A 26,459-nucleotide genomic window follows, 5' to 3' on the forward strand; every position below is an offset into this window, starting at 1 on the left:
CCGCCTTCTTATTCATTATCAGTCCATGACTTTGCATTTCCCCTCACAGAGAAAAGAGCCTCTTCTCCGTGAGGGGAAATGCAAAGTCACGGGCTGATAGCCCATGTGTAAAGTCGCTCAGCTCCTTCACTTACCTATAAACCTGTCTCCTTTCACTGCCTGCCTGCCATCCACCTCTCCATCCTGCTCAAATCTCTCTTCTCCCGTGGTCTCTGTGATTGTGTGCGCTCCTGGTTTTCCCATTTCTCTGGGCACTCCCTTTCATTTTGTTTTGCTTTCAGTCTCACCCAGCTCTGAGTCTTCTCCTGTATTACTGGCTGCCGGGGGTCTTTTCAATGCATAAAGTTGTTCCTATCACCCTTTGCTTGAAATCTCTCCATGACAAGAACAGGCAAAATTAGTCCAGGCTGATAAAAGTCAGAGTAATGGTTACCTCCGGGCAGGGGAAATAGGAATTGATTGCAAAGGGGCATGAGGGAGCCTGCCAGGGTGCTGGAAATATTATATATCTTATTTTGGGTAGTGGTTCTTTGAGTCTCTGCGTACATTAAAATTCACTGAGTTGTTATGTTAAGACTAGTGCCTTTCACTCTATGCATATAATACCTCAAGTTAAAAAAGACAAAACCTGGGCTTCCCTGGTGGCACAGTGGTTGAGAGTCCGCCTGCCGATGCAGGGGACACGGGTTCGTGCCCCGGTCCGGGAAGATCCCACATGCCGCGGAGCGGCTGGGCCCTGCGTGTCCAGAGCCTTGCTCCGCAACAGGAAAAAAAAAAAAAAAAAAAGACAAAACCTTCAGTGGCTCTCCATCTGTACCACAGGTTAAAATCCATACCCCTTAGAATAGCCCACAGGTTCCAATTCATTCCTCCCTTGAGTCTTGGCTCAAGCATTTTCTTCCTGTGAAACCCACCCTGGCTTTCTGAGTGTTCTGACGCATATGTCTTCTACACTCATGTAGGACCATAAGCACAGGCCTAGCCTAATTCTTAAGAGACTGTGTTGTAACTGTACATCTGCTTCCCTCCCTGGACTGGGAGCGCCCTAAGACTAGGAACTGGCTCTTTTCTGTTCCATTGCTCCCCTAGCACCATGTGGAGTGACTGGTACGTAAGCCCCCACTGAATGTCTGTTGAATGAATGAGTGCAAGTTCACTTTGTATTTGCTTTGAGCTTGGCCTTCTTTACTGAAAAGTCTCCTCCCTCCAGCCTGCAGGGTGTTTCCTCAGTGAGAGGAAGCGTGTTGCACAATGGCGGTTTTTGATACTCCAGAGGAGGCCTTTGGCGTCTTGCGTCCCATCTGTGTTCAGCTCACGAAGACCCAGACAGTGGAGAATGTGGAGCGTCTGCAGGCACAGTTACAAGTCGTGAGTGACTCTGCCCTTCAGGAACTTCAGCAGTACATCCTCTTCCCTTTGCGATTTACCCTGAAGACCCCGGGCCCCAAAAGAGAGCACTTGATCCAGAGTGTGGTGGAATGCATCACCCTTGTCCTCTCTTCAACGTGTGTGAAGGAACAAGAACTTCTCCAGGAACTCTTTTCGGAACTCTCTGCTTGCCTGTATTCACCCAACTCCCAGAAACCTGCAGCTGTGTCAGAGGAGTTGAAATTGGCCGTGATCCAGGGCCTCAGTGCGTTAATGCACTCGGCTTATGGGGACATCATTCTGACTATTTATGAGCCCTCCATTCTGCCTCGTTTAGGATTTGCTGTATCTTTACTGTTAGGCCTAGCAGAACAGGAGAAATCAAAACAAATTAAAATGGCTGCCTTAAAATGTTTACAGGTTCTACTCTTTCAATGTGAGTGTCAAGACCATCCAAGGTCCTTGGATGAACTTGAGCAAAAGCAGCTGGGGGATTTGTTTGCTTCTTTTTTACCTGGCCTCTCAACTACACTGACCAGGATCATCACAGGAGACTTTAAACAAGGGCACAGCGTTGTCGTGTCTTCCCTAAAGGTCTTTTACAAGACAGTGAGCTTCATTATGGCTGATGAACAGCTCAGAAGAGTCTCAGAGGTCCGAGCAAAGCCTGCCGTGGAGCACAGAGTAGCGGAGCTGTTGGTTCACAGGGAAGCCAGTTGGGTAAAAAATACCGGCGACAGGTTGACTGTCCTTATTAAAAAGATAATTGAGTGCGTTTCAGTTCACCCACACTGGAAGGTGAGGCTGGAACTGATAGACTTTGTCGAGGCCCTTCTCTTGAAGTGCAGTCAGTCACTGGTCGAATCGGCTGGTCCCCTTCTGAAGGCTCTGGTGAGTCTGGTAAATGACGAGAGTCCTGACGTCCAAGCGCAATGCAATAAAATTCTGAGACGTTTTGCAGATGAGAGAGTCGTGGTGGGCAGCAGAGCCTTTGCTGACATCTTGTCAGAAAACCTGCACTCCCTTGCCACGTCCCTTCCCCGCCTGATGAACTCCCAAGACGATCAGGGCAGATTCTCTACTCTCTCCTTGTTACTCGGGTACCTGAAACTCTTGGGCCCCAAAGTGAACTTTGTCCTCAACTCTGTGGCCCATCTCCAGCGTCTTTCCAAAGCGCTTATCCAAGTTCTGGAATTAGACGTGGCCGACATCAAAATTGTTGAAGAGCGGCATTGGAAGTCTGAGCATCTGAGCACTTCTCCAGAGACTTCAGCCTCACGGCCATGGGCTCAAATGCAGAGGAGATATTTCCGCTTCTTCACTGACGAGAGGGTTTTCCTGCTCTTGAGGCAGATTTGTCAGCTCCTTGGTTTCTATGGGAACCTCTACTTGCTCGTGGATCCCTTTATGGAACTGTACCACGAGTCTGTGGTTTACCGGAAGCAGGCCGCCATGATCCTTAATGAACTGGTTGTAGGGGCTGCTGGGTTAGGGGTAGAGAACCTTCATGAAAAACACATTAAAACAAACCCAGAGGAACTGAGGGAGATCGTGACTTCCATACTTGACGAATACACGAGCCAAGAAAACTGGTATTTGGTCACTTGCCTGGAAGCTGAAGAAGTGGGAGAGGAGCTGACAATGATGCAGTCAGGCCTTCAGGCCCTCACATCTGGGGCACACACCTGCCAGGCCACCTCTTCTCCCACCTTCTCAAAGCCAAGTCCCACAATCTGCTCCATGAACAGCAACATCTGGCAAATATGCATCCAGTTAGAAGGGATTGGCCACTTTGCACATGCACTAGGGAAAGACTTCCGTTTGCTCTTGATGTCAGCCCTCTATCCAGTCCTGGAGAAAGCTGGAGACCAAAACCTGCTTATCAGTCAGGCGGCCATCAGTGCCATGATGGACATTTGCCAGGCTTGTGGCTACGACTCCCTGCAGCAGCTAATCAGTCAGAATTCAGACTATTTGGTAAATGGTATCTCTTTAAATCTGCGTCATCTGTCTCTCCACCCGCATACCCCGAAGGTCTTGGAAGTCATGCTACAGAACTCGGATGCTAGCCTGCTCCCTTTGGTGGCAGATGTGGTTCAAGATGTCTTGGCTACCCTGGACCAATTTTATGATAAGAGAATAACTTCCTTTGTCAGTGTACTGCATGCCCTGCTGGCAGCATTAGGTACATTGAGAGCCCTTTTTTAATGCTGATTGGAGGGAAGGACTAGTATCCTTGTTTGCCTAACTGTTTTTTTCTTTTTTGGGGGGTTATTCTATGGAGGACGTTATTTGAATAGGTGTCTGTCTGGTCCCACATGTTACGGTAGAGTTCCATTGCTTATGTTTTTATACTTTTAATAATCTCTACCATCTATTGAACCCCTGATCTGTCCCAGGGACATAAACCCTGCAGACTAAACGTAAACATTTTTATTTTGCAGGTAAGGAAAACTAAGGCTCAGTGAGCTCCTACTTAGCCAAGGTCACACAATTAATAAGGAGGAAAGTCAGGATTTATGACAATTTTGTTCTTTTCAATATACCGGACTGCTTCTGACAATATTTAGAGTTAGCAGTATCTATGCTAATGGAGAACAGGACTAATGTGAATTATTCAGTCCACAGATAATCTAGAACAGTACTGTCCAATAGAACTTTCTATGATGATGGAACTGTTCTATATCTGTTCTGTCCAATACAATAACTACATGTGGCTAGTACAGCTGAGGAACTGAATTTTTTATTTTTATTTAAATAGCCACATGTAGCTAGCTAGTGACTGCTATGTTGGACAGAGCAGGTCTCGAAACTTTCTTTTAACCTTTTAATTGTATGAGGTGGTTTGAATTTCTCTACTTCCCTTTCACCCTGTTGGGTGTCTGTTGGAGGTGTTACCCACCATTAAAATGGCAAAGTTTTGGACTATAAGAAAGAGAATCCCTTCAAAGGATAGTCAATCTTAGAATGAAAAAAAAAACACTAAATATATATATATATATATATATATATATATATATATATGAGCTATATACATGAGTTCCTTTTATCCAAAGAGCATACCTCCAGTATTTATTTCAGTACTTCTAATAGCCGCCAAAGTAGGTGGAAAGGTCACTGACCTCATTTTGTCAGCTGAAAAAGCTAAGACCATGTAAGAAAGTTTCTCAAGGAAGGTGACTAAACAGGGACAGTCCTCTGCCCTGTAGCTGATACCACTTCCAGTGTTCATTCATTCATTCATGAATGTTCACATGCAGTGTACATATTCTTTTATTCATTTAGTAAAGATTACCTGCTGTATGTTAGACACTGTGCTAAGTAGTCAGGATTCAGCAGCGAACAAGATGAATAAACTCAAGGAGCTTTCCTGCTACTGCAAGAGAGTAACAGGACAGTAGCAGAGTGGTCAGGGGACTTGATCATGGCACTTCTTTCTGAGGAAACAGTATTAGAGCTGAGACCTGAAGTGTGAGAAGGGCCCATCAGTACGTATGGAGCTGTCATATCCTTTTTATGGTTTTTAAGAACATTCAGGCAAAGGGAACAGCAGGTGCAAAGGCCTGGAGGGAAGAAAGGGCTTGGGGTCTTCGGAGAATGGAGAAGAGATCATTGTGGAGACAGTGACACAAGATGAAATTGGAAGGATGGGTGAGGATGAATCCCACTGGGCCTTGTAGACCAAGGGAAGGAGTGGGGGTTGTATTTTGCAACCTCTTGGAAGCCTGTGTGCTGGACTAGTCACTGGGATGGCAGTGGTGACCAAGGAGAACATGGAAATACTCCTCTAAGACTGGCTTACTGCTTATAGATTTTAGACTGAGTGGCTTCCATACTTAGTGTTTTGAGGAACTCTACTACATGTCAGTTTGAGTTTTAAAAAATATATTAACAAAAGGCCTATTAAATATATCCTCTCAGGAGATATCTCCATTTGGGCCATGAAAATTGAATTGCCTTGGATTGCCAGTGTCTTTGGTCATCTCTAAAGAGGAATCCTGTGTAGCACCTTTTCTTTAAACTGCAGAGAGGAAAATGAGGATGGTTAAGCTTGACTTGAGAGCATCCTAGGAAAAGCAGCAAAAGTGGGGATAGCTTTTCTGAACGTTTTGAAATAACCCAGACTACACTTGCATTTTGAATGGTAAGCCGTACTGTGGGGAGTGGATCAGTCCCACACAAATCAAAGTAGCACTGTGTGCTGGCGTTTCCTCTTGTCATTCGAATTGTCTAACTGATGATGGTAACTCTTTTAAGATGGGAGTGGAAGTGTGGTCTCAGAGAACTTCCAAAAGGTTTTAAAAGAACCCAGTATGTCTTTTAGGAAATTGAGTTACCACATACACAGTGTTTCACAGGCATTGACAAAAAAGCATTAGGTTCCACAGTGAAGGCAAGAACCATCAGTTAAATTACTGCTTAGCACCAACTACTGATTCACTGATTATTCATAACAACAAAAAAATTGGGTAGCTTTGAAAATGAGAAAGCATCCATACCACATACCTCAGCACTCGGAGATCGTGCCACATCCACACATACAAGGCCGTGTTTTTCTGGACACATATAATGTTCTCTTGTGTGGCTGCACCATAATTTAAGCAGCCCTTTCTTGGTGGACATTTTGGTTGTTTCCAGTCTTTTGCCCCCGCCACCCCCAAAATGCTGCAGTGTACTCTCTGTAGGTCTTTTTGGACATGTCTCAGTATACCAGTAGAGTATATTCCTAAGACAGTTGCTGGCTTAGAGGGTATTACATTTAAATCTGTGATAGAGAGATAAAGAGTTTCAAATTGCTCCGTGAAGAGGTTGCACCAATTTAAACACCCATCAGCAATGTAAGAGAGCGCCAATTTTGCCACCCCCTCACCCACGCTGTATATTACCTAGCTTTTTGATCTTTGCTAATCCAGTAGGAGAAAAAGTGCACCTTATTATAGTTTAATTTGCATTAAGAGTGAGGTCGAGCTGCTTTTCATATGTTTAAAAGCCATTTGTGAGCAAAGACTTCTTAATGTCTGGCACTAGCCTTAAATCTAGAAAATAATCTTTGCAGCATGTTTACTTTTAGCAGTGTAAATGCTGGGCCCTGGCTTTAACCCATTGGGAATGCAGCCCCTCAGAGTACATTAAGGACAGATTTATGTCTGGGCACTGAAAAATGGCATAATTGATCCCTTCATGTAGGAACCTCCAGGTACTGTACCGAAGGCTCTCACGTCCAGCATTTGCTCTCTGCTGCTCCCAGTTGCCTGGCCCTGGCGTAGCCCATCTGCTGTTGCTGTGGCTCTGTGCAGATGCTCCTTGATAGAAAAGAGATTAGCAGGTGCTAAAGGTCATCAGAGACTTCTCCCCTGCTGTCTGCAAAAGGAGGGCAAAAATTCAGGCTGTAGGGTTTTCTTGTTGATTCATTCTTTAAGTATTAAGAGGCTTTTTTGAAATGAAGCCCTGGGGGACCCCAGTATACAAAAAGAATTCAAATTAGAGCAGGGCTGGTGAAAGAAGGCATAGAAACCCTGTTCCCACACTTTAACCTGCTGTCTTTGGGTGCCCTCCCTGTTGTGACCCTGAGACATTTCTGCAGAGCCCTAGGGCTCCTCAAGACACAGTATGAAAACCACTGGTTCTGTAATGTTTAAGGCTTATTCTGCGGTGACACATCAGAAGTATTGGAGCATCACTAAAAAAGGAAAAGCTTTGGAGAGAAAATGCCAGCCTTCTGAAGCATTTTATATCAAATACCTATGTGAGACTGTGTCCGTTCTCAAGGATATGCGGAGCCTCTCTTCCGCTAATGAGCAGCGTATCCTGCATTCAGAATTTTGTCACTGGTAGCTCTCCTCCAGTCTAGCATATTTATTCATTCAGCATATATTTTAAGCACCCACTCCATGCTGGGCATATTGGCTTTCCAGTGGGGATCAATGGAACAGGGTGTCTAATGGGAGATTCAGACACTAAACAATACATACAAAGTAAATACAGTAATTACAAATTGTGATGAGTTGAAAGAAAACATGGTGCTGTATAAGACAGTGTATAAAAGACCTAAGTTAGATTGGTGGGGGGGGGGGGGGCGGTGTCAAGGGATGGCTTTACTAGGCAATGTATATTTGTATTGAAACATGAAAAGTGAGTTGGAATTAACCACATGTTACATAGGAGGTTAAAGTATTCCAGATAGTAAGAACAGCATGTGCAAAGGTTCTAAGGCAGGAGGTTACCTAGCACATTGGAGGAACCAGAAGATGGTCGGTGAACAGGCAGCCGGGAGTGGTTAGAAGAGGAGGTTAGAGACAGGTAGGGACTGGATCCTGTGGGCACCATGCAGGCCATGGCAGAGAGCTTATTCTACTTAGAAAGTACTAATGCCTGTTGTCAATGACCAAGGTGATCATTATAACACTTTATTTATAGCCCAGTGGTTCCCAGACACAGGTCATCTCGGGCAACTCCAAGAGCAAAGTGTAGTGGAAGAGGGAAGTCATTTGAGCCAAAGACCAGCAAGTCTTGAGAAAGGACTTGAAAATACCACAACAGCTGAAGACATTGAACAGTTTGTGCTGAACTACCTCAAGGAAAAGGATGTAGCAGATGGAAATGTCTTGGATTTTGATAATGAAGAAGGTAACTATTACTTATTTTGGCCTCAGCTGTTTTTTACTTTTGGAAGCAGATTATTGTAAAAACAATGAAACATCATGATAGAAAGTTTGGAAATAAGAAGGGTCACAAATAACCCCGCCATGCTAACGTAAGCATTCTCACTTTGTGTGTAGTCTTTTTCCATCCTTTTCTATTGCAAACCTGTTTTTGTTTGGTTGCAGCCATAGTTTAAATGCATTACCCTTTTTGCATTTAGTTATATAATAAGGAACTCTTCGTGTTGCTGTGGAATTTTCATAATTAATGTTTTAATAGCTGCCACTAAGTATACATTCCCCTGTGGGAAGTTTAGGTTGCTTCTAGCTTTTCAGTCTAATAAACAGTGCTGCAGTGCATGATTCTATGCACGTGACCTTTTCCTTCTTTTTGCATATTTCTGTATAAATCTCAGAAGTGGGATTTCTAGGTCAGGGATATGAACATCATGTTATGCTTGCCAAATTGTCTTTCAGAAAGGTTGTGGCAATTTACACCTTCTCTTCTGCAGTTCAGGATTAATACTGGTTTCACCACAAGCTTGCCAACATTGACTATTACCAGTTTTACTTCTTGCTAAGTTAGAATGGTTCTCGTTATTTTACTTTGCATTTCTTTGATTGCTAGAAAGGTTGAACATCGTTCTGTATGCATCTTTCCTAACAGTTTTTTCTAATGCCCATTATCTTTTCATATGCTTTGTCCATTTATTTTATTTATTGGTAGTAGATTCCAGTGTTTTTCTTACCAATTTATGTGACAAAGGAGAAGGGAGTTCAGGCTAGTTGAAGCGCTGGCCTATTGTTTTATTCACAAGCTCAATCTGGAGCTTCAGGTCACGGAAGGATTAATAAATTATTAGAATCTCCTCTGCAAATATAAAATGCCAAGTCATAATGAGCTTGGTGGTCTCAGAACTATCCTAAATCAAACTGAGTCCCAAATTAGTTTGTTAGGTTAGAATAGAGCAGACTTCTTTCTTTATTTTTTTATTTTTTTTATTTTTGGCACTCTACTCCAAGACTCTGGTGAACTGAAGCCAATACCTCCAGGATAACAGGAAATAGTAGTTCAATGCAACTAACTGCAACAAATTCCTTCTAAATAGCAGGGAAGCATCACAAGGCCCAAATAATGATCTATGCAGAGTTGAGTTGTTATTCTCCCCAAGAACAGAATTTTCTAATCAGAAATCTATCAGGCTTTTTCTTCTCAGTTTTGTTTCTTGAGCCAACCCAATCCTTCTCGTAAACTGCACCCCTTGCTCAAGCCTAGAAACCGTGAAGAAGAGGCATCTTGATCCCTCGTAATCCAGATTTGCCATTCTTGTTTGAAATTCTAGCATTGTCACTGAATCCATTCTTTCATGATTAGGATCTTCTGGTTCTAGCTGATGTTCGCTAGGAGCAGACTGAATGAATCAAATCTTTCTTCCAATAGCAAAAATCCACATCCCTCAGATAACATTTCGCAGTAGGTGAATTGCAAACAACAAATCCTCCTCTAGAAAGAAAAGCACAGCCTTATCATTCTTATAATTATCGTTCATCAAGTACACACCACACACTTGGCATTATAAGGAATGTTTGGATTGATGTTGGTTTGACATGGGTTTTTTGTTTTAACCACAGTAAGAGCACCTTGTGTATCTGAGGTCCCTTCCTCCAAGAAATCCAAGCATTCTACAAACGCATTTTCATTTATCTTTTCAGCGTCTGTTAGAGACAGGTGTGGACTCTACTGTCAGGTTCTGTTTTTCCAGCAGAGGAAACTGAAATGGCAGAAAGTTAGAGGAGCAATGCTTAGCTCAGTGTAAATGAGCACAGCTGGCATTGAGGGTGTGGGGAGACTGGAGGCTATAAGCAGATAGAGGAAAACCTTCAGGGGAGGAATTTTGGCCAGAGTTTCATGCAACTCTCAAGTCTTTTTGTTGTTTTAATTTACAAACTTACACCTATCTCATGCAATGCAGCACTCCAGGCAATGAAAAAAATGATAATAGCTGGTGACATTCATCTCATTTAACTCTCTCAGCAAGCAGATGAGGTATACATGCTTTATCCCTTTTTTTCAAATGAGGTGACGTGGGATGAGAGGAGTTGCTAATAGGATGTGGAGTCAAGACTTTGGTCCTCTGACCAAACCCCACCCCTGTATATTGCACCAGGTTGCCCTGGTGTTGTCCCTCATACCAAGATGTGTAAGGCTTCATCTTGGCCCTCAGAAGATCTTACAGGCTGGTAGAGAAGACAGACATGTACCCTCTTTAGTCAAAAGATGAACCAAAAGGAAAGGAAAGAGAGTAAAGGGCAAGAGGCCAGCCAGGGAACTGCCAGCCTCGGGGCTCCGAATTAGAACCTTGCCCTCTTATGTTTTTATTTTAAATATTTATTAATGGCAACTTATAAAAGACTAAGGATATAGGGAAAAAATAAAAATCATCCATTAACTCATGACCCCGTCTCTGTTAATATTTTAAACTTCCTCCTGTCTTTATATAAAACTTTATATAATAGTGCTCACACTGTGTATGGAATTTCGTATCCTGCTTTTCTCTTTTTAACACAATGTTATTTCATAAGCATTTTCCCTTGTCATTAAAGCCCTTGGTAAATGCAAATTTTCAGGCCCTCATAATGTGCCATTCATTGTATGGATATACCATGGTTTATATAACCGTACCCCCTTGAGTGGACATGGAAGGTTTTGCCCCAGTTTTTAGCTGTTACAAGTAATGCTTTGGTGAATATCTTGACTCATAGCTTGACCCAAATTTTACATGGTTTCCTTGGGATCAGTTCCTAGACATTTTCCCTTGTAAGTCTGACTCCTGATCTGAAGTTGGGAGATCAAGTTGGGGTGGGGCATCTCTTGTAAAACACTGCCCCCACTTATGCTTTTTTTCCAGAGGAGCAGTCAGACCCTCCCGAAGTGGATGAGAATGACACTGATCCCAGTATGCAGCCACCACTGCCAGTGCAAATCCAGATAGCCACGGACGTGATGGAGCGCTGCATCCACTTGATGTCAGACAAAAATCTGAAAATCCGCTTGAAGGTCAGTGTGCGGCCCTTTCCCTGCATTCCCAGAGCTGCGGGACTGAGGTTTGGTCTGTTGGCAATGAGTACATGGATGAGCAAGGAGCCCCCACTTATCTCCCAGTGCATGTGCAGTGGCCAAGAGAAGGCATCAGGAGGAATTTATCTGTGGGATGCCAGTCTTAGGTCTTTCCGTATCAGCCCAGAGGCCAAAAGGGATCTGAGTCCCCTTGGTAGAATTAAAAACCACAAAGTTTTGGAGCGTTATTGCATCTCCAAGGGGGAAAAAGTCATATGATTTGGAAAGGATATCACTTTCTGAGCTGACTTAATGTGGGGACACAGGTTTAAATATTTTGAAGTTGGTCATTCGTCCAAGCCTGACGCTAGCCCTTGTCTCTGTTTCTGTTTCCATTTTCATCCTAGGGCTGGCACTAACACTTCTCTTAATATTACATCCTTGTTTGCTAGCAGTTTCCCAAGCAGCCTCCCCATCAGCAAAGACTTAAACTGTACAGTAGTGACTCCGATAACAGGACAGTGGGGTGGGGTGAGCATGGGGGGCACAGCTTTCAGAATCACCTGGGGGCAGATCTTACACCCAAAGGAAAGCACAGTCTGACCCATTCCTCCCTACCCCCAAACGGGAGTGAGAAACAGCCGCCTCCGTGCATTACTGATAGTGATGAGGGCACTTTACCCTGGTCATGGGTGGTGGGCTGGGAAACCCTGACCCACAGATTGCCTCACTCAGCATCTGGGTTTTGTGGAATTTGTTTAGTCTTCCCAGAGTTACTTCTTAGCGTTGCCGGTTTTTCCACTCAGGAGGCACTCTTCAGGAGCCTTTTGTTGGTAGTGTCTGGTTGATACATTAGTAAAGTGTCTTCCCTCTTCTGGAGGCTTTGTAGCAGCATATATACACTGTAGCTATTGAGAGCATCAGCACTGGAGTCAGATCTGCATACCCGAGTTCCATGGCTATGGAACTCGCTCTGGAGGAAGGGCTCTGCCCTTCACTAGCCAAGCCACCTGGAGTAAGTCAGTTCACCTTCTTGAGCATCACCTTCTTTATCTGTAAAATGAAAATGATGGTACCTACCTCACTGGGTCCTTGACTATAAATATGAAACAGTTAGCATCAGACATGGCATATACACTCATTCACTTATTCGCTTATTCACTAAATGCTTATTGAGGACTGCTGTAGGGTCAGGCAGAGGGTATATAGAAGGAGACGAAGCAGACATGATCCGTGTCTTCATGGAACTTCTTATCTCTCGAGGGGAAAGGGGCAATACACAAATACATATATGTGGAGGAAATGCTATGAAGGTAATAAGAAGGTTCTATGATAGAAAATTCACCCATGTAGTAAACACACTTTGGGAACCTACTCTACCAAACCCTGTTGAATAAGAGGGAGCTACGTTCTGATTTAGACCAGTTGTCGGGTGATAACGTTTAAGTCCAGACTTAAAGGCTGAGAAGGAGCCAGCCCAGCAGGGGCAAACGGAGGGGCAAGAACATTCCAGGCAGAAGGGGAATGATTCACTGAAGTATGATGTAACTTACCCAGTTAGTGACAGAACTCAAATCCAAAGCCAGTCAGCGATACCAAAGCCATTTCCACTGTACTACTCTGCTCTCCTGAGGTTTCTCTTATTCCCCTGCCTAACTGTTCAGCCCTCAAGGGCAGGGCCTGTTTTGTGCTTTGTTTCTGTTCAGTCTCCATGTGACCAGCACATAGTAGTCATCCAATAAGGGTTTACTGCAGACCTCACTCTGTCTTCCTGACTCAGACGTGTACCTTCTCCTGCTCTGGGCAGGCTGGCCCATCTGTGTGGGAGGGAAGCCTGCACTTGGTTATCGTGGTGACCACTGCCTGTGACACTGAGCGGGTCATCTGCCTTCGGTGAGCTTTGAGACATAGAGATCAGGACACGTATTCTCAGGGAAGGTAAAAACCCCAATTTACATCTAGTCTACCCCAGGCCTTTCTTCTGAGATTGACCTGTGTCCCAGCTGTCTACCTGACCTCTCCATTTAGAGGTAACAGAACTTGATCTCACCCACCCTTCTGGTTTCCTCCTCCTCCTTTGTTCCTATCTCATTAAGCTGCACCTGCGTCTATTCATTTGCTAAGCCTGAACCCAAGCAGCTCTTTTTGATATCTCTCTTCATCTCCCCAAGGGCGAGTCCTTCAGCAATTTAAGCCATTTCGTCTCCAAAACAGATCTCAAACCCTTCACTTCTCTGCCTCGGCCACGACCATGTAGCCGCATAACTCCCCGCCTCCCACGTGGACACGCGCTGTGGCTCCCTCAAGGGCCTCCTCACTTCTTCTCACTCCCCACTTCAAGTCCCTTCTCCACTCAGCAGCCAGAGTGACCTTTTAAAAACATGAGTTGTATCATAGCACGTGCCTGAACATTTCCACAGCTCCCCACCGCATTTAGTACAAAATTTAAAAGTCTTAATGTGACGTCTTGGAGGTCCAGCCCCATCTTACCCCTCCTCTGTCACGCTTCGCGCTGCCCTGCTTTAGTTTTCTGAGCACTGCAAGCTCTCCCTCCTCTGGGTCTTCCTCGTTACTGTTTCCAGTTCTAGGAACACTCTTCCACTCTTTATGTGACTAGCTCCTCCTCATCCTTTATGCCTCCTTATAGAAGTTACTTCCTCAGAGAAGCCCTCCCAACAGTTTGTATGGTGTAGATCCCTCCCTTTAGTGTCTTGCATTTCCCCCTTGACTTTCCGTCCTTGTACTTTTCACAATTGGTACTCATTCATCCCGTTATTTCAGTGTTATCTGAAGTCTTTCCCCAGTTGACCATAAGCCAAGGAAAGGAAACACAAGTATTTTGTCCCTGTGTGCCCCCCACCCAGTACCTAGCCAGTGCTTGGCATGTAGTCAGGACTCGTAAATATTTCCTTGACTCATGAGTTTCTAAGTTTTACTCTTTTAAAAGGGTGACTTCATCCCAGGTATTTGGTTTCAAGCCTTTACTATCTGCTGAAATGCTGTCCTCTTTTCTTGCAGGTTTTGGATGTGCTGGATCTGTGTGTGGTTGTCCTGCAGTCCCACAAGAACCAGCTCCTTCCCTTGGCTCATCGGGCATGGCCCTCACTCGTGCACCGACTCACAAATGATGACCCCCTGGCAGTGCTCAGAGCCTTCAAGGTACTTCACTGATGCCCCACCGCCATCAGTCATGGGGATGGAGGGAAGTGAGCACAGAGCTTAGTGGTGTCTTTTGGGGGTAGTTCTCTTTTTATCCGATTGTGACCTACTACACCTTGAAGAAAGTATAGGCAAATAAGAAAAGCACAAAAGGGCTTCCCTGGTGGCGCAGTGGTTGAGAATCCGCCTGCCGATGCAGGGGACACGGGTTCGTGCCCCGGTCTGGGAAGATCCCACGTGCCGCGGAGCGGCTGGGCTCGTGAGCCATGGCCGCTGAGCCTGTGTGTCCGGAGCCTGCGCTCCGCAATGGGAGAGGCCACAACAGTGAGAGGCCCGCATACCACCAAAAAAAAAAAGAAAAGAAAAGCACAAAGAAGAAAATAAAGTCAGTTTCCTTTTGAATTTGAAGCAGAGAGAACTAGAAGCTGAAAAGGGCCACCAGTATTCATTGAGCACCTCCTCTGTGCCGGGCAGCATGCTTGGCACTTCACACATGAGTTCATCTCCGTACAACAACCGTATAAGGAAGATACTGGTATCCGCATTTTTGACAGAGGAGGAAACAAGCCCAGAATGTTAAGGAACTTTCTCAAGATCACACAGCTAGGAAGTGATAGCACCTGAATCTGAGTTTATGCCCATGTTCTGTGCACGGCACAAGAGTCAAGATGAAGACTGATTAGGTTCTAGCAATGGGCATCCTCTGTCCAGCTGAGCGACTCTGGACAAAACCCATGACCACCTGTCCCACCTCTCTCATAGATGTTGTCAAGGATAAAGTGGGACTATTTGGTGAAATGCTTTGAAAAGTTAAAAGCCCTCTGTGTATGTAAGGTATTATTCTCCCTGACTTAGTTTGGCTTATATTAGCACACATATTTTGGCTTATTTATATCCTTCCTTGTTCTAAAAAGCACTTAAGGCAAGTTACAGAGCTACATTTACCATTGCAAGCTAACGTAAATTAGAAGTGGGTGAGCAAGATGAGGCAAAGAAAAAAGATGCATAGGATATAAAATGAAGCCAGGAATGCAACTAATATACTTGGCTAAAGTATTTTGTTTCTGTAAGATTCTTCAGCATATACTGGACCAAAATGCAGGCTTACATTTAAAACATACAAAATTGTTAATATTTTTTTCCAAAGCAAAATCACAAACACGCACATGCACATGTGGGTGGTGGGGGGAGAGGGAAGGAGGGAGGTTGGGGAGAGGAGGAGGGCGGTCTTGCTAAGTCACTCAGATGTGCCGTTTTACTTTATGAAAATTAATGGGTTATCTGAAATGACAGCAAGTATAGAAAAATGAAAAAATATAAATATACGTGCACTGTAACTGAGGCTGCTTTTCCACTCCCAGACCCCTTAGTGACCCTTGAGGTCTGTAAGGCCTTGTGCAGTCCTGCTGAGGGCCCTGAAATAAGTGCCTTGTTCTCTACAAAGTCGGTAAATGTTCTCTGTCCTGGATGTGCCTTGCTTACCAATTTTTTTTGTTAATTTATTTATTTAACTTATTTATTTTTGGCTGTGTTGGGTCTTCATTGCTGTGCGCGGGCTTTCTCTAGTTGCAGCGAGCGGAGGCTACTCATTGCTGTGGCTTCTCTTGTTGAGAAGCACAGGCTCTAGACACATGGGCTTCAGTAGTTATGGCTCGCGGGCTCAGTAGTTGTGGCTCACAGGCTCTAGAGCGCAGGCTCGGTAGTTGTGGAACACGGGCTTAGTCACTCCGTGGCATGTGGGATCTTCCCGGACCAGGGATCGAACCTGTGTCCCCTGCACTGGCAGGCGGATTCTTAACTACTGCGCCACCAGGGAAGTCCCTTGCTTACCAATTTTTAAAGAAATTCTTATTATCGTGTATACTCAGTCTTGTGCAGTGGGCCAAAACGTTTCAATATGTTCTGCTTGAGAAGGTTTAAAACAAGACATGCAAAGAGACCGCCTGTCGTGAAAGATGGAATGAGGGTGATACACATAAGAGATTGTGCCGTGGAACAGAAGGAACTCTGACTCAGCTCTGCCCACGGGGGACCCTGCCCTGACCCAGCCAAGGACCTCAGCCAGCCACTGCCCTTTTTGATGCCTGCCCGTGGCAGCAGCGGAGCTGGGCCTCAGCTACTGGACCTGTTTATGTTTGTTCAGCTAGCTAGAGTTAAAAGCACAAGTCTTTCCTCAAGGGATGTTAGGAAAATTCAAGAGATGATCTATGTGAACTGCTTTAAGCTCTTTTTTTTATTATTATTAACAAAAAAGGGAGGGAAATCCAGGTATTAACCATACAATTCATCCAACCCAAGATTCCTTTGAGTTATTCTCCATGTAATCTGTATTTATGGATAGAAGCAGCTATGCCTTGGGAGCAGAGACCTCCGAATTCATAACTGTCAGAATCACAAACCGTGGGCAAGGAATTAACAGCAATAATTCTATTTTTCTTTTTCAAGCAGAGACCTAGATGAAATTGAATTAGCAAACATTCTTTTAGCACTCTCGCTGCCTTGGCAACGTTCAGTCACCGGGTTGGGGTTCTGTTTCCACAGGTTTTGCGTACCCTGGGAGGCAAGTGTGGCGATTTTCTAAGGAGCCGGTTCTGCAAAGATGTCCTGCCAAAGCTGGCTGGCTCTTTAGTCAGCCAGGCTCCCATCAGTGCCAGGGCTGGACCAGTTTACTTCCACACGCTGGCCTTCAAGTTGCAGCTGGCCGTCTTGCAGGGCCTAGGCCCCCTCTGTGAGAGACTGGACCTAGGTAGGTACCAGCCAGTCTCACCTGGACACACACACTGCACACTCTGTCTCACCCCCACCCTTGCCCTCCTCACTTAGCCGTGCCCCTGTCATCTCCTGTCCTGTGCACATCCTTCCATCTCACTTTGGCCTCATTTATCCATTTACCTTGCTGTGTTTTTTGACTTAGGGATGGAGTACAGAGCCCCCAGCATCTTGCCTTGCTGTTCCAGTTTCATCACATAGCAGTTGGTACCTGCTCATCCCCACTGAAGCCTGAGGGCCGACGCTTGTTTTGTTTTTCCTCTCTGCAGGTGAGGGTGACCTGAATAAAGTAGCTGATGCCTGCTTGATTTACCTCAGTGCCAAACAGCCCGTGAAATTACAAGAGGCTGCCAGGAGGTACGTCTGCTTGATCACCCGCATCTCTTTACGTTTGTCCTAAATTATAGATGATTTGCTAATGGGGAGCAGAGCTGAGGCATCTCTGTTCTTTTCTCTTCTCTCTCTTCTTGCCACGTTAAGATGATTTCTTTAACTGTGCCAACATCTAGAGATGGTATTTTTACTAGACACATTTCTCTTTGAAAGTAACCTTTTCCGCTGCTGCAGCATCAGCAACAATTCCAAAGGGGCAAAAAGCAGAAAGGTGGTGTCTTGTAGGGGACAAAGTACTCTCCTGGTCAGAGGGTGATCGGCTTCTAGGCCCTACTCTTCTGGTGACCAGGTGACCCTGGCACCTCTCTCTCAGCTTCCTCATCCACAAGGTGAAAGCACTGGGTTATTGATCTAGCAAACCTTGGCTCCACAGCGCGTCTTAATGGGTGTCAGGTGCCGTGAACCCTCACAAATTGTATGCAGAATTGTGTGTGTGCAAGCAGACATGTACGTATCTGTTTCTAGACAGATTCCACATCATTCATCCGATTATAATAGGAGTCTGTGAACCAAGAAACGTTCAAAACCACTGGACTAGTGATTTAAAGGACCTTTTCAACTCTGAAATTATGTGATTCTAATTTCTAAGAGTTTTGCTTATTAGAGAGTAGCTGTACCACCTCTAACAGGAGAAGCTATTTCTGGTTCCTAGAGTCCTAAAGACTATTTATCAAAAGCTAAAACTCTGAGCACAGGAGCATTCCCCAGACTTGAGACCCAAAATGTACCCTGACCCCCTTTCCCCAGCTCTCCTTCTAGCCAGGATCAGCCTGTGGTGGTGTGCCCTGGAACTGCCATCCCTGGACGTCTGCAGCTGGGGCAAAAGCCGGCCTGTCTGGCCTGGCACTACCTGCCGCTCTGGGCACTGCAGCTCCACCTCCCCGGGCAAAGAAACAGTCCTTCCCACTTCATCAGCTTCTGGAAACGTGTCCCTGATCTTCCTTGGAGGGGTAGGCGTCATCTTACTCCCTGAAGGGCTGAAAGGCTGCTCTGTCTGTGAAATGAGGAAAGCCAACTTGCTTCCTTATAAACCTTGCACTCTCTTGGAGCGATGGAAATATCTCTTGAATTGATTTATTATCCTTTGCAGTTTTCTGCTCTTGATTTCCCCAGTTCCGTTTTTTCTTTCTGTCCCTTTCCTGTCACATCCCCTAGGCCCAGAATCCGTCATGGTTTCTCAAGCACAGGGGTGCATCCCAAAGAGCTTCTTGACCCCAGACATTCTTATTCCTTAAAGAACCAACTTGGGATGAAAATAGTCCTCCTCCAGGCAGTGTTCCTGAAGCTAATTGTGCTATGATTTAAAGTACAACTCACAAACATGATGAATCCTCTTGAAACAAATTCTTCTGGGTGCCTGTTACAGCCGAGAGTCCCAAAGATCTGGTTTTCTCATTCCCTGTCCCATTCTACGCTTCCTACACCCGCCCCATACCCATCCTTCAAGTTTAGACCCATCAAACAAGCTAATATTCACAATTCATTATCTTTTCATTTCTAATTTTCTTTATTTGCTACTGAAAGCAGTTAAACCCGAATTGGACCTTTCTGACTCTTAAGTTGGAATTCCTGGTGCCTTGGGGAGGAGATTGCAGCCAGAGGCCAGACTGCGGTGCCTCTTTGTTCCACTTGAGGTTGAGTGAGGTGACCTCCCTCTGACGGGGCCGGGCGGGGAGGAAGTGCAAGGGTGACTGCTTTACGTACACATCATCTGCAAACTTATTTTGAAGTCAGGGGAAAAAATACCTGTGTTGTCCTTGATCAGGAGCTGATTTGGCATCTCGATTCAGAAATTAATAAGCTCTCTAAATGGGAGAAGCCGTGTGAGACAATAGGAAATCTGGTCTCTTTGCAAGTCTCATTACAGAGCAAAGAGAGGGAGATGGGTGGGCCGATTAGTATGAAAACAGTCAGACCTCCGGGAACTAATGAACGAGGTCCCCTGAGTGAGACAGAGTTCCCAGCTCAGCAAATGGCCGCACATCCATCCGGTTGTTTGTCCTGAATTCTTCTCTTTCCATCACATCCCACAACCATTCCAGAAGTGAAGCCTGTCTACCTAACTTGTGAAATCTCTCTTCAAATTGCTTCTCTTCACCTCCAAGCTGCCAGGGGAGGCCAGGTCACCCTCATCTCTTACCTAATCCCCTGCAGGAGCCTCCACCCCAGCCCCCCGCTTCCACACATGCCCTTCAAAGTGTTTCCCACACAGCTGTCAGTGACACCTCCACCCACTCGGGGGAGAAGAGAAGGCTGTGTGGTCTTTGCCAGGGCCCAAGGGGGAGATCTGTAGCCAGAGGGTCACAAAAACTCAAGCTTCAGCTCCTTATTCAAAAGAACTAGTGAAAGCCAGAGACGCCCAGAGACGCTCCAGCTCCCTCAGAAGTAGTGACTTTCCGACACTGGGCAGCTGACCGGCTGGCTTTGGATCGGGCGGGGCTGGTGAGGAAACCTGTGAGGGCAGGTGGCTGCTCTGAGGCCTCCTGCATTCTCAGAGATGTGGATGAGCAGCTGTGTCTGTAGATCTGGCAGGTGGCGGTGGGGACCTCTGCAGGGCAGCCTCCCTCACGTTGGAATGGAGGCGAACTCGGCAGCGCCGTGTAAGTTCCTCTTTGTGTGCATTACAGTTGGATTTTTCCTTCCTCCTGTTTGCTTCTCCTGGCTCCAAAGAATGACCAAGCCTGTGTTTGCTTTTTTAATTTGTCGTATTAAATAGAGCCTTTGTGGCATGCTTTTACATCCAGGCTGTAAACTCTAGAAATGGAAATTGATCAGAGGGTGGTTGATATAACCAAGGCTGTAAATGCTAAGAACAGAGATGCCATTCCAGTTTAATGCTTTTATCTAGCAAATGTGCCTTGTAAGGAGGGACATAAATCTTGCAATTTGGTTGGGGGTGGGGGGTGAGAGCAGGGTATAACCTTGCCATTTGTTACCACCAGGTGTCACTGTGCACTGGCCATGCAAGAAAAAATACCAACTCCCCCAAAGTCCACCTAGTTAAATGACTTCACTGGATAACAAATGAGAAAACCATATTTGGGGTATGGGAAGAGGGGTCAGCATATCATGAGCTGCAAATAAGGCCGAGTCCCTGAGAATAAGCACTGGATTACAAAATAACAGGTTATATCAGCCATGCCCGCATCTCAGCCTTGGCCGACTTAACTGATAAATTCTCCAGTGGCCCTAGAAGCCTCTGAGATACCTCCCAGCATGCAGTGGGCCTCCACAGTTCTGTGCCTTCCTGGCCACGGAGCTCTTCCTTCCTGCATATGAAAGGAATTTGAGATGAGAGCACATTCCCCAAATTTCTGTGTTTTTCCTTCCAACCAGTACATGCTCTCAGCCTGATTCAACTCAACTCCATTAAAACCACACTCCTTGGGCCTCTCTCTGAGCAGCCTCTGAGGCTCCCTCTCTTGTGCATAAATCAGTCAGTCTTCCACCCTGGGGCTAAATGGAACAAAACTAGGCAATATCTATTTTTTTAAAGTTGAAGTCCATGCCCAACAATGCTCTTAGGCCACGTGGTTTCTACCCCCCAGTCCTACCTCCACCTGTCAACCCCAGAACCCAGGTGGGGATGCAGGGTGCCAGCAAGTAGTGACCAGCCTGCTGCACCTCCTGGTTGTACAGATGCTGGATGCTGTGGTTCTTGATGTGTGTGGTGGGGAAGGGAGAGGGCCCTCCCATCTTCCTCGCTTAGCCATTGTATGTACGGGCAAAGGGCACCAGTCTTGGAGGTGGACAAACCTAGGTTCACATCTTGCTGGCTCTGTGACCTTGAGCAAATGACTTCATTTCCTTGCACCTCATTTCCTTCCTCTGTAAACTGGGTGTGGTGATAACACCTTCCTCCAGAACCATCATGCAGATGAATAGCATTAATATGTAAGAGAGTACGCTCAGCTCTCATTCATTCTGCTGATTGGCTGAGGAGCTGCTGTGTGCCCGGCACTGTTTTAGGCACTGAAAATAGAGGGGAGCAGGAGAGAGGAGGCCTCTGCCCTCATGGTGTTTCCATTCTGGAGTTTTATTTATGTGTGTATACACACCCTTATGGGAGATATATAAATTTGCCAAATATATAATGTGTTGTGTATATGTTACAGGTACACATATACACATGGTATTTCTTGTTGGAAGCCTGCTTCATCTTGACTGAAATCTAAACTAGGGTTTTCATCTCAGAAGGATCTTTTTCATGTTAATTGTTCTACCTCCCCCTACCGCCTTTTGCATGAGAAGCCAGGACCAGGAGTTTGAAGGTTCTTTTACTCACCGACTTCCCCGCTTTCTTTCTAGCAGTAGGATCCCAGCCCATCAAAAATGCAGCCGCTGCCTTCAAACCCTGGAGGAACTCAGACTGGCAGAGGCTCTTTCATTTCATCCCTGTCAGAGCCCCAACTCCTCTCACACATGGGCCTATTATATTTGAATGGATCAGGAGCCACAGAGGTGATCCAGTAGTTCAGCTGAGCTTGAAATTAGTAGCTCATCCCCTTAAATGGTGTGGGCAGTTTGTCTGAGCTTGGGCTGCAAAGCTGTTTCCTATGGAAATGAGGGCACGCCTAATGTTTTCCCTTTTGACATTTGATTAATAGTTGACAAATCCAGACCCAAGTAGTTAGCTTTCCCATTATCCATCTTTTGACAGGCATTGCTGCTTTTCTCTTCAAGGCTCATTGTTCTAAAAATACACTCAGATCTGAAGCTGTTCTCTGTGCATATATAGGCATGAATTCCTGGTGTCAAAGATGAGACATCTGCCATGCAGATTACAAACAAAGTGGGTTGCTGGGTTTCAGATCTGAAGGCAGGGACCTCTGTGCTACTTAAATCAAATGCAGCCAGTCCTTCCCCTGCTTCCTGGTGTTGTCATGTGATTGATAATCTGCCAGGGTCATCCATTTCACCACCCAGTTGGAAAGCCGAGTGTGGGGCGTACATGCACTTGTATATGCCATACTGGGTCAGGAACCACGATGCTCTTGATGGGAGATCGAGCCTGGTAGGTGGACCACGTGCACAAAGTAGATTTCAAATATCGGAAGCCTTGGCCGACCACAGGGTGGTCGTTTCATCCCTTTGCAGGGGAGGCAGGAGTGAATGTTGATGATCTCAGTACCAAGTAAAGTAGCCAAGGACATGGCCTCAATTGTCTTATTATATGTGTATTTATTTAAAAGATGCTTTAGAGTCTCTTATTAGCCATGTACTGTGTTGAGAGTTCTAAGGTGAAGACCAAGGTAGAGTTGGCCTTACGTCGCTGTTCAGTAGTGGTATACCCTTGGGCAAATGAATTTCCTTCTCGAAGTCTCGGTTTCCTCATCTACAAGACTAGAATAAGCATATCTATTTTTTTCCACCTAATAAAATTGTCACAAAGATTCAGTAAAGTCATGTATATTAGTCTTTAGCACAAAATGTCAGCCCAGAGTTAAAAAGTCAATCAATAATAGTTGTTATCAGTATTTAAACTTCCCCCTTATTCCAAAAAAGTCCTAAAGCATCTTATAAACTTAAGTGTATGCAGCAAGGTAAATAAGAAGTGAAGACATTTTTTAAGGAAAAAATAATAAGAGGGAGAACAAGGTGAAGCCAGGGTTGAGGTTCATATATAAAATGCAGGCTTTGAACTCTTCACCTTTGCTAGAGATGAGCCTGCAGCCTGGCTCTGGGCCTCCTAACAGACAAGGCAAAGAGGGAAACGCAGCTGCTGCACAAATTCCAGTCATTACGGAAATAAGAAAAGAAAGCTTTTAGAAGGAAGCACACCTCTGGAATTCCCCTGGTGCTGAACCCTGAGAAAATTTCCCCGTGGGTCATCTTAGAAGAACACTAGGTACCATTGTGACCGATTATTCCTAATGTCCTTGCAGTAAATACAGAAGTACATTTCCTAGAGCTCTTTCTGATGGCTCCATCAGTGGAGGCTGCTGGCTTAGTGCCAGAGCGTGGGTTACAGGAAAACAGTTCGGGGGTGGCGGGCAGGGGGGCGCAAAACAGGTAGGCTGCCGCGAAGATGTCTTGATCTGCAAGGGTGTGAGTCTTCCGGGGAGGACCAGGAATCACGGCATGCAGCCTGAGAGCGCAGACGGCCGGGGCCACTCTGAAGTCTGCGCCCGGCTGTGTTGTCATCATGCGATCTAGGCCGACAGTGGGGCCTGGAGCGGGGAGAGCTGGCCAGATGGAAAGGGCTGCTTTTAGATTCTGCCCCAGTGGGATTTAAACCCTCCTTGGTTCTGGCTTATGTTTGAATTGTCAGTAACAGATTGGGCCTCTCAGTGCCATATCTTTTTAAATATGCACAAAGCAATGGAGTCATCCCACAGCATCTATGGTACTTTGTCTTGTGGTACTTTAGGGACTCGATTATCATCGTAAGCTTCCATTGGTATTTATGGTTTTAAACCCTGTCCCCGTTGCATTTAAATATTTTTAATATCGGCCTCTGTGTGAGTGTGTGGATTGGCGATCGGTAGATGAATGACTGTGAACAGGTAAATAGAGTTAAGTTGAATGAGTATGTATAGCTGCAGAGGTAATTGGTAGTATTTATTTGGAGAGTAAATTGTTGCTTCAAGTCATAATCCTCCATTTCCAACATTTAGAAACAAAAAAACGGCCCGCGTGCAGGGGAAGATAGCTAAATTGAATAGCAAGAAAGGACAGGCTTGAAATACTGGTTAACCGATGAACCGAGACCCATTAGAGTCAATTACTGAGTATGAAAGCATCGCCCCATTGCTTGCTGGCTCGGACACGTCGACACCCTGAGCATCCGTTTATTTAAAAGGAAACACACAGCCTCATTTGTAGCATCATCATGTATGGAGTCACGGCAGAAGAGATAGCCAGAGAAAAAAGGAGTGTGGAGGCTGTTCTGCCAGAAAGGGAATAACAGGGAAGCCAAACTAACTTTGCAGGTGTGCCTGCTTTCCAACAAGTGAGCTTACCCTCCGATTGCATTTAGTCGTGCCCACGTAGAGATAGCCTGTGTCGTGTCCCTAAGGAGACACCCTGAACAACTTCTTCAGATGCCCCCAAATAAATAAATAAATAAACATCACAAAGCCGCAAGTTCTTTACCACCGACATTTATGCAGACAGCTCGTGAGAGCATTTTATAAATCCAGAAAGAGACAAGGAACAGCAGATCCCTCAAGCGAGTAATTGACAGAGAAAGAATAGCCTGTCACCCAGGAGAGCTGGGAGCTCTGAATTTCAGTTAAGTTTATTTAGCTTTGCTGGGCCTCGATTGGCTAGCGGTTTTCTAGAGCTCCCCTTGAGCAGGTGTTGTCTAACCCAAGATGGTGAGGACATACTCTGTAATATTTGCATCTTCAACAGAGGGGTGTCCTTTTGCTGCATTTGGGGTGAAAGGGCCCATGATCCAGGCCCTATGCTTGAGAACTGCTGGGAGTGTTGGAGCTGGAAGGGGGTTAGAACCGATCTGATTGACGTACAGAGAAGTGACTTGCCATGTCCGCACCTCAGGAATCCTTCCCTGGCTCCGGCCCACCCGTGACTTGAGCCTGGCCCTCTTCACACTGCATCATGGGCTTCTGTGGTCAGCCTGTCCTCCCCACCAGACAGGGAGCCCTGAGGCCAGAGCCTTTGTCCATCCGTCTTTGTGTCCCATGCACCTGACGCAGTGCCTGGGCTGGACCAGGTGCTAGTAAACATTTGGTGAACCACGCAGAGAGGGCCAACCAGATTCTAGCGGCACATTTCCCAGCTCCCCAGGCGACCTCACCCCCAGCTTTGTCACTGGGAGCACCTGATATTGATCACAAAGGAATGAGTCGCTTCTATTGGTTTGGTGTCTGGAGTTTATTAGGTACTTACTGATACCCTTCAATTGTAGATAGGGCTGAAGTGCAGGGAAATGGCTGCCTGCATGAAGTGAAATTCAATAAAACCGCATTTTAAGTGAAAAATCAGTATAAACACCAGGTTTCTTTGCCATGGAAACAGAGGTTGCTTAGAAACTGCCTAACGGCGAGTTCTAAATTTTTTAAAGTCAAGTTATCATTTAAGCTACACGGCCCTACAGGTTATTGAGAGATAATCACTCGCCTCAGGACACTCGGAGGCAGGAGGCACAGCTGAGTGCCTCCCGAAACTCTGGGGACCAGATAATCTCTTGATAACTGTGCTCCCTGGAGCCACTGATTTGGGCCTGGGGGAAAGAGAAAGAAATTTTTGTTCAGGAGTTAAATGGTGTACATATATTTTTTTAAAAGTGTTTCTCTTTGGGTTTGAAAAAAGATGGAGTCGGCCACTTGGCGTGTTCAACGGCCATCTCGGCCAGGTCTCAAGGTGCGTTAGGAACATTTTCCAGGCAGTTACTCCTGTCACTTCAAAGCAAGAGGTCTCCTCTTTGTCTTTTGTCTTTTGATTATGCAAAAGGATGCTTTAGGGATAGGGAGGGTGGGAGGGAGGGTGACGCAAGAGGGAAGAGATATGGGAACATATGTATATGTATAACTGATTCACTTTGTTGTAAAGGAGAAACTAACACACTATTGTAAAACAGTTATACTCAAATAAAGATGTTTTAAAAAAAAAAGAAAAAAAGGATGCTTTAGAGGTCTTCAGCCTTCTTCCCTTCATTGTCTGGGAGCCCCTCTCCCCAGCTCAGGAAGGACAGGAACCGGTCCCAGGACAAAGCAATACTGGAGTTTGGGGAAAAGCTGGGCCGCTGAGTACTCAGACAAGACCTCCTGGGTCTCAGGCTCAGCTCCCAGGGCCTCAGAGTGAACCAGGGGTCCAGGTTCAGAATTTGTCAGTGTTTAGAGTTCAGCGGGTTGCATGCCTTTTGCCAAGCAAGAGCGCAGCTATGCCTGCCAGACACCCGGTTGCATGGCACGGCATTTGCTCCTGACCTCAGGCATGCAGAGGGCAAAGAATATTACATTCGTTTCTTCCTGAAAGTAATGGACAAAATTACAACCCCAGTGGCTGAGAATCGGGACCCCTACCAAGTCAGTATGAAAGAAATTATGACTGAAACAAAAGACAAATGTTCTGCCCTTTTCAGAGCATCTGAGAATTTTCCATGG

At 45.6% G+C, this 26,459-nt stretch overlaps 1 protein-coding gene across 6 annotated transcripts in view; it reads left to right on the forward strand.

The window, feature by feature from the left end:
• The window catches only part of TTI1 (TELO2 interacting protein 1), a 53,912-nt gene that overhangs the window by 10,043 nt on the left and 17,410 nt on the right, over window positions 1-26,459 (forward strand). For 5 of the 6 annotated variants that reach the window (XM_067013122.1, XM_067013124.1, XM_067013125.1 and 2 more), the window contains exons 2-7: window positions 1,211-3,553; window positions 7,786-7,995; window positions 10,919-11,067; window positions 14,086-14,226; window positions 16,768-16,972; window positions 17,265-17,352. In XM_067013122.1, the coding sequence (XP_066869223.1) occupies window positions 1,252-3,553; window positions 7,786-7,995; window positions 10,919-11,067; window positions 14,086-14,226; window positions 16,768-16,972; window positions 17,265-17,352 (3,095 nt within the window). In that variant the 5' untranslated portion in view covers window positions 1,211-1,251. Of the gene's footprint in view, window positions 1-1,210; window positions 3,554-7,785; window positions 7,996-10,918; window positions 11,068-14,085; window positions 14,227-16,767; window positions 16,973-17,264; window positions 17,353-21,696; window positions 21,928-26,459 lie in introns of those variants that run through there. The other variant, XM_067013123.1, reaches the window with a different exon arrangement.

This window comes from Kogia breviceps, chromosome 14 (assembly GCF_026419965.1).
Source record: "Kogia breviceps isolate mKogBre1 chromosome 14, mKogBre1 haplotype 1, whole genome shotgun sequence".
NCBI lineage: Eukaryota > Metazoa > Chordata > Mammalia > Artiodactyla > Physeteridae > Kogia > Kogia breviceps.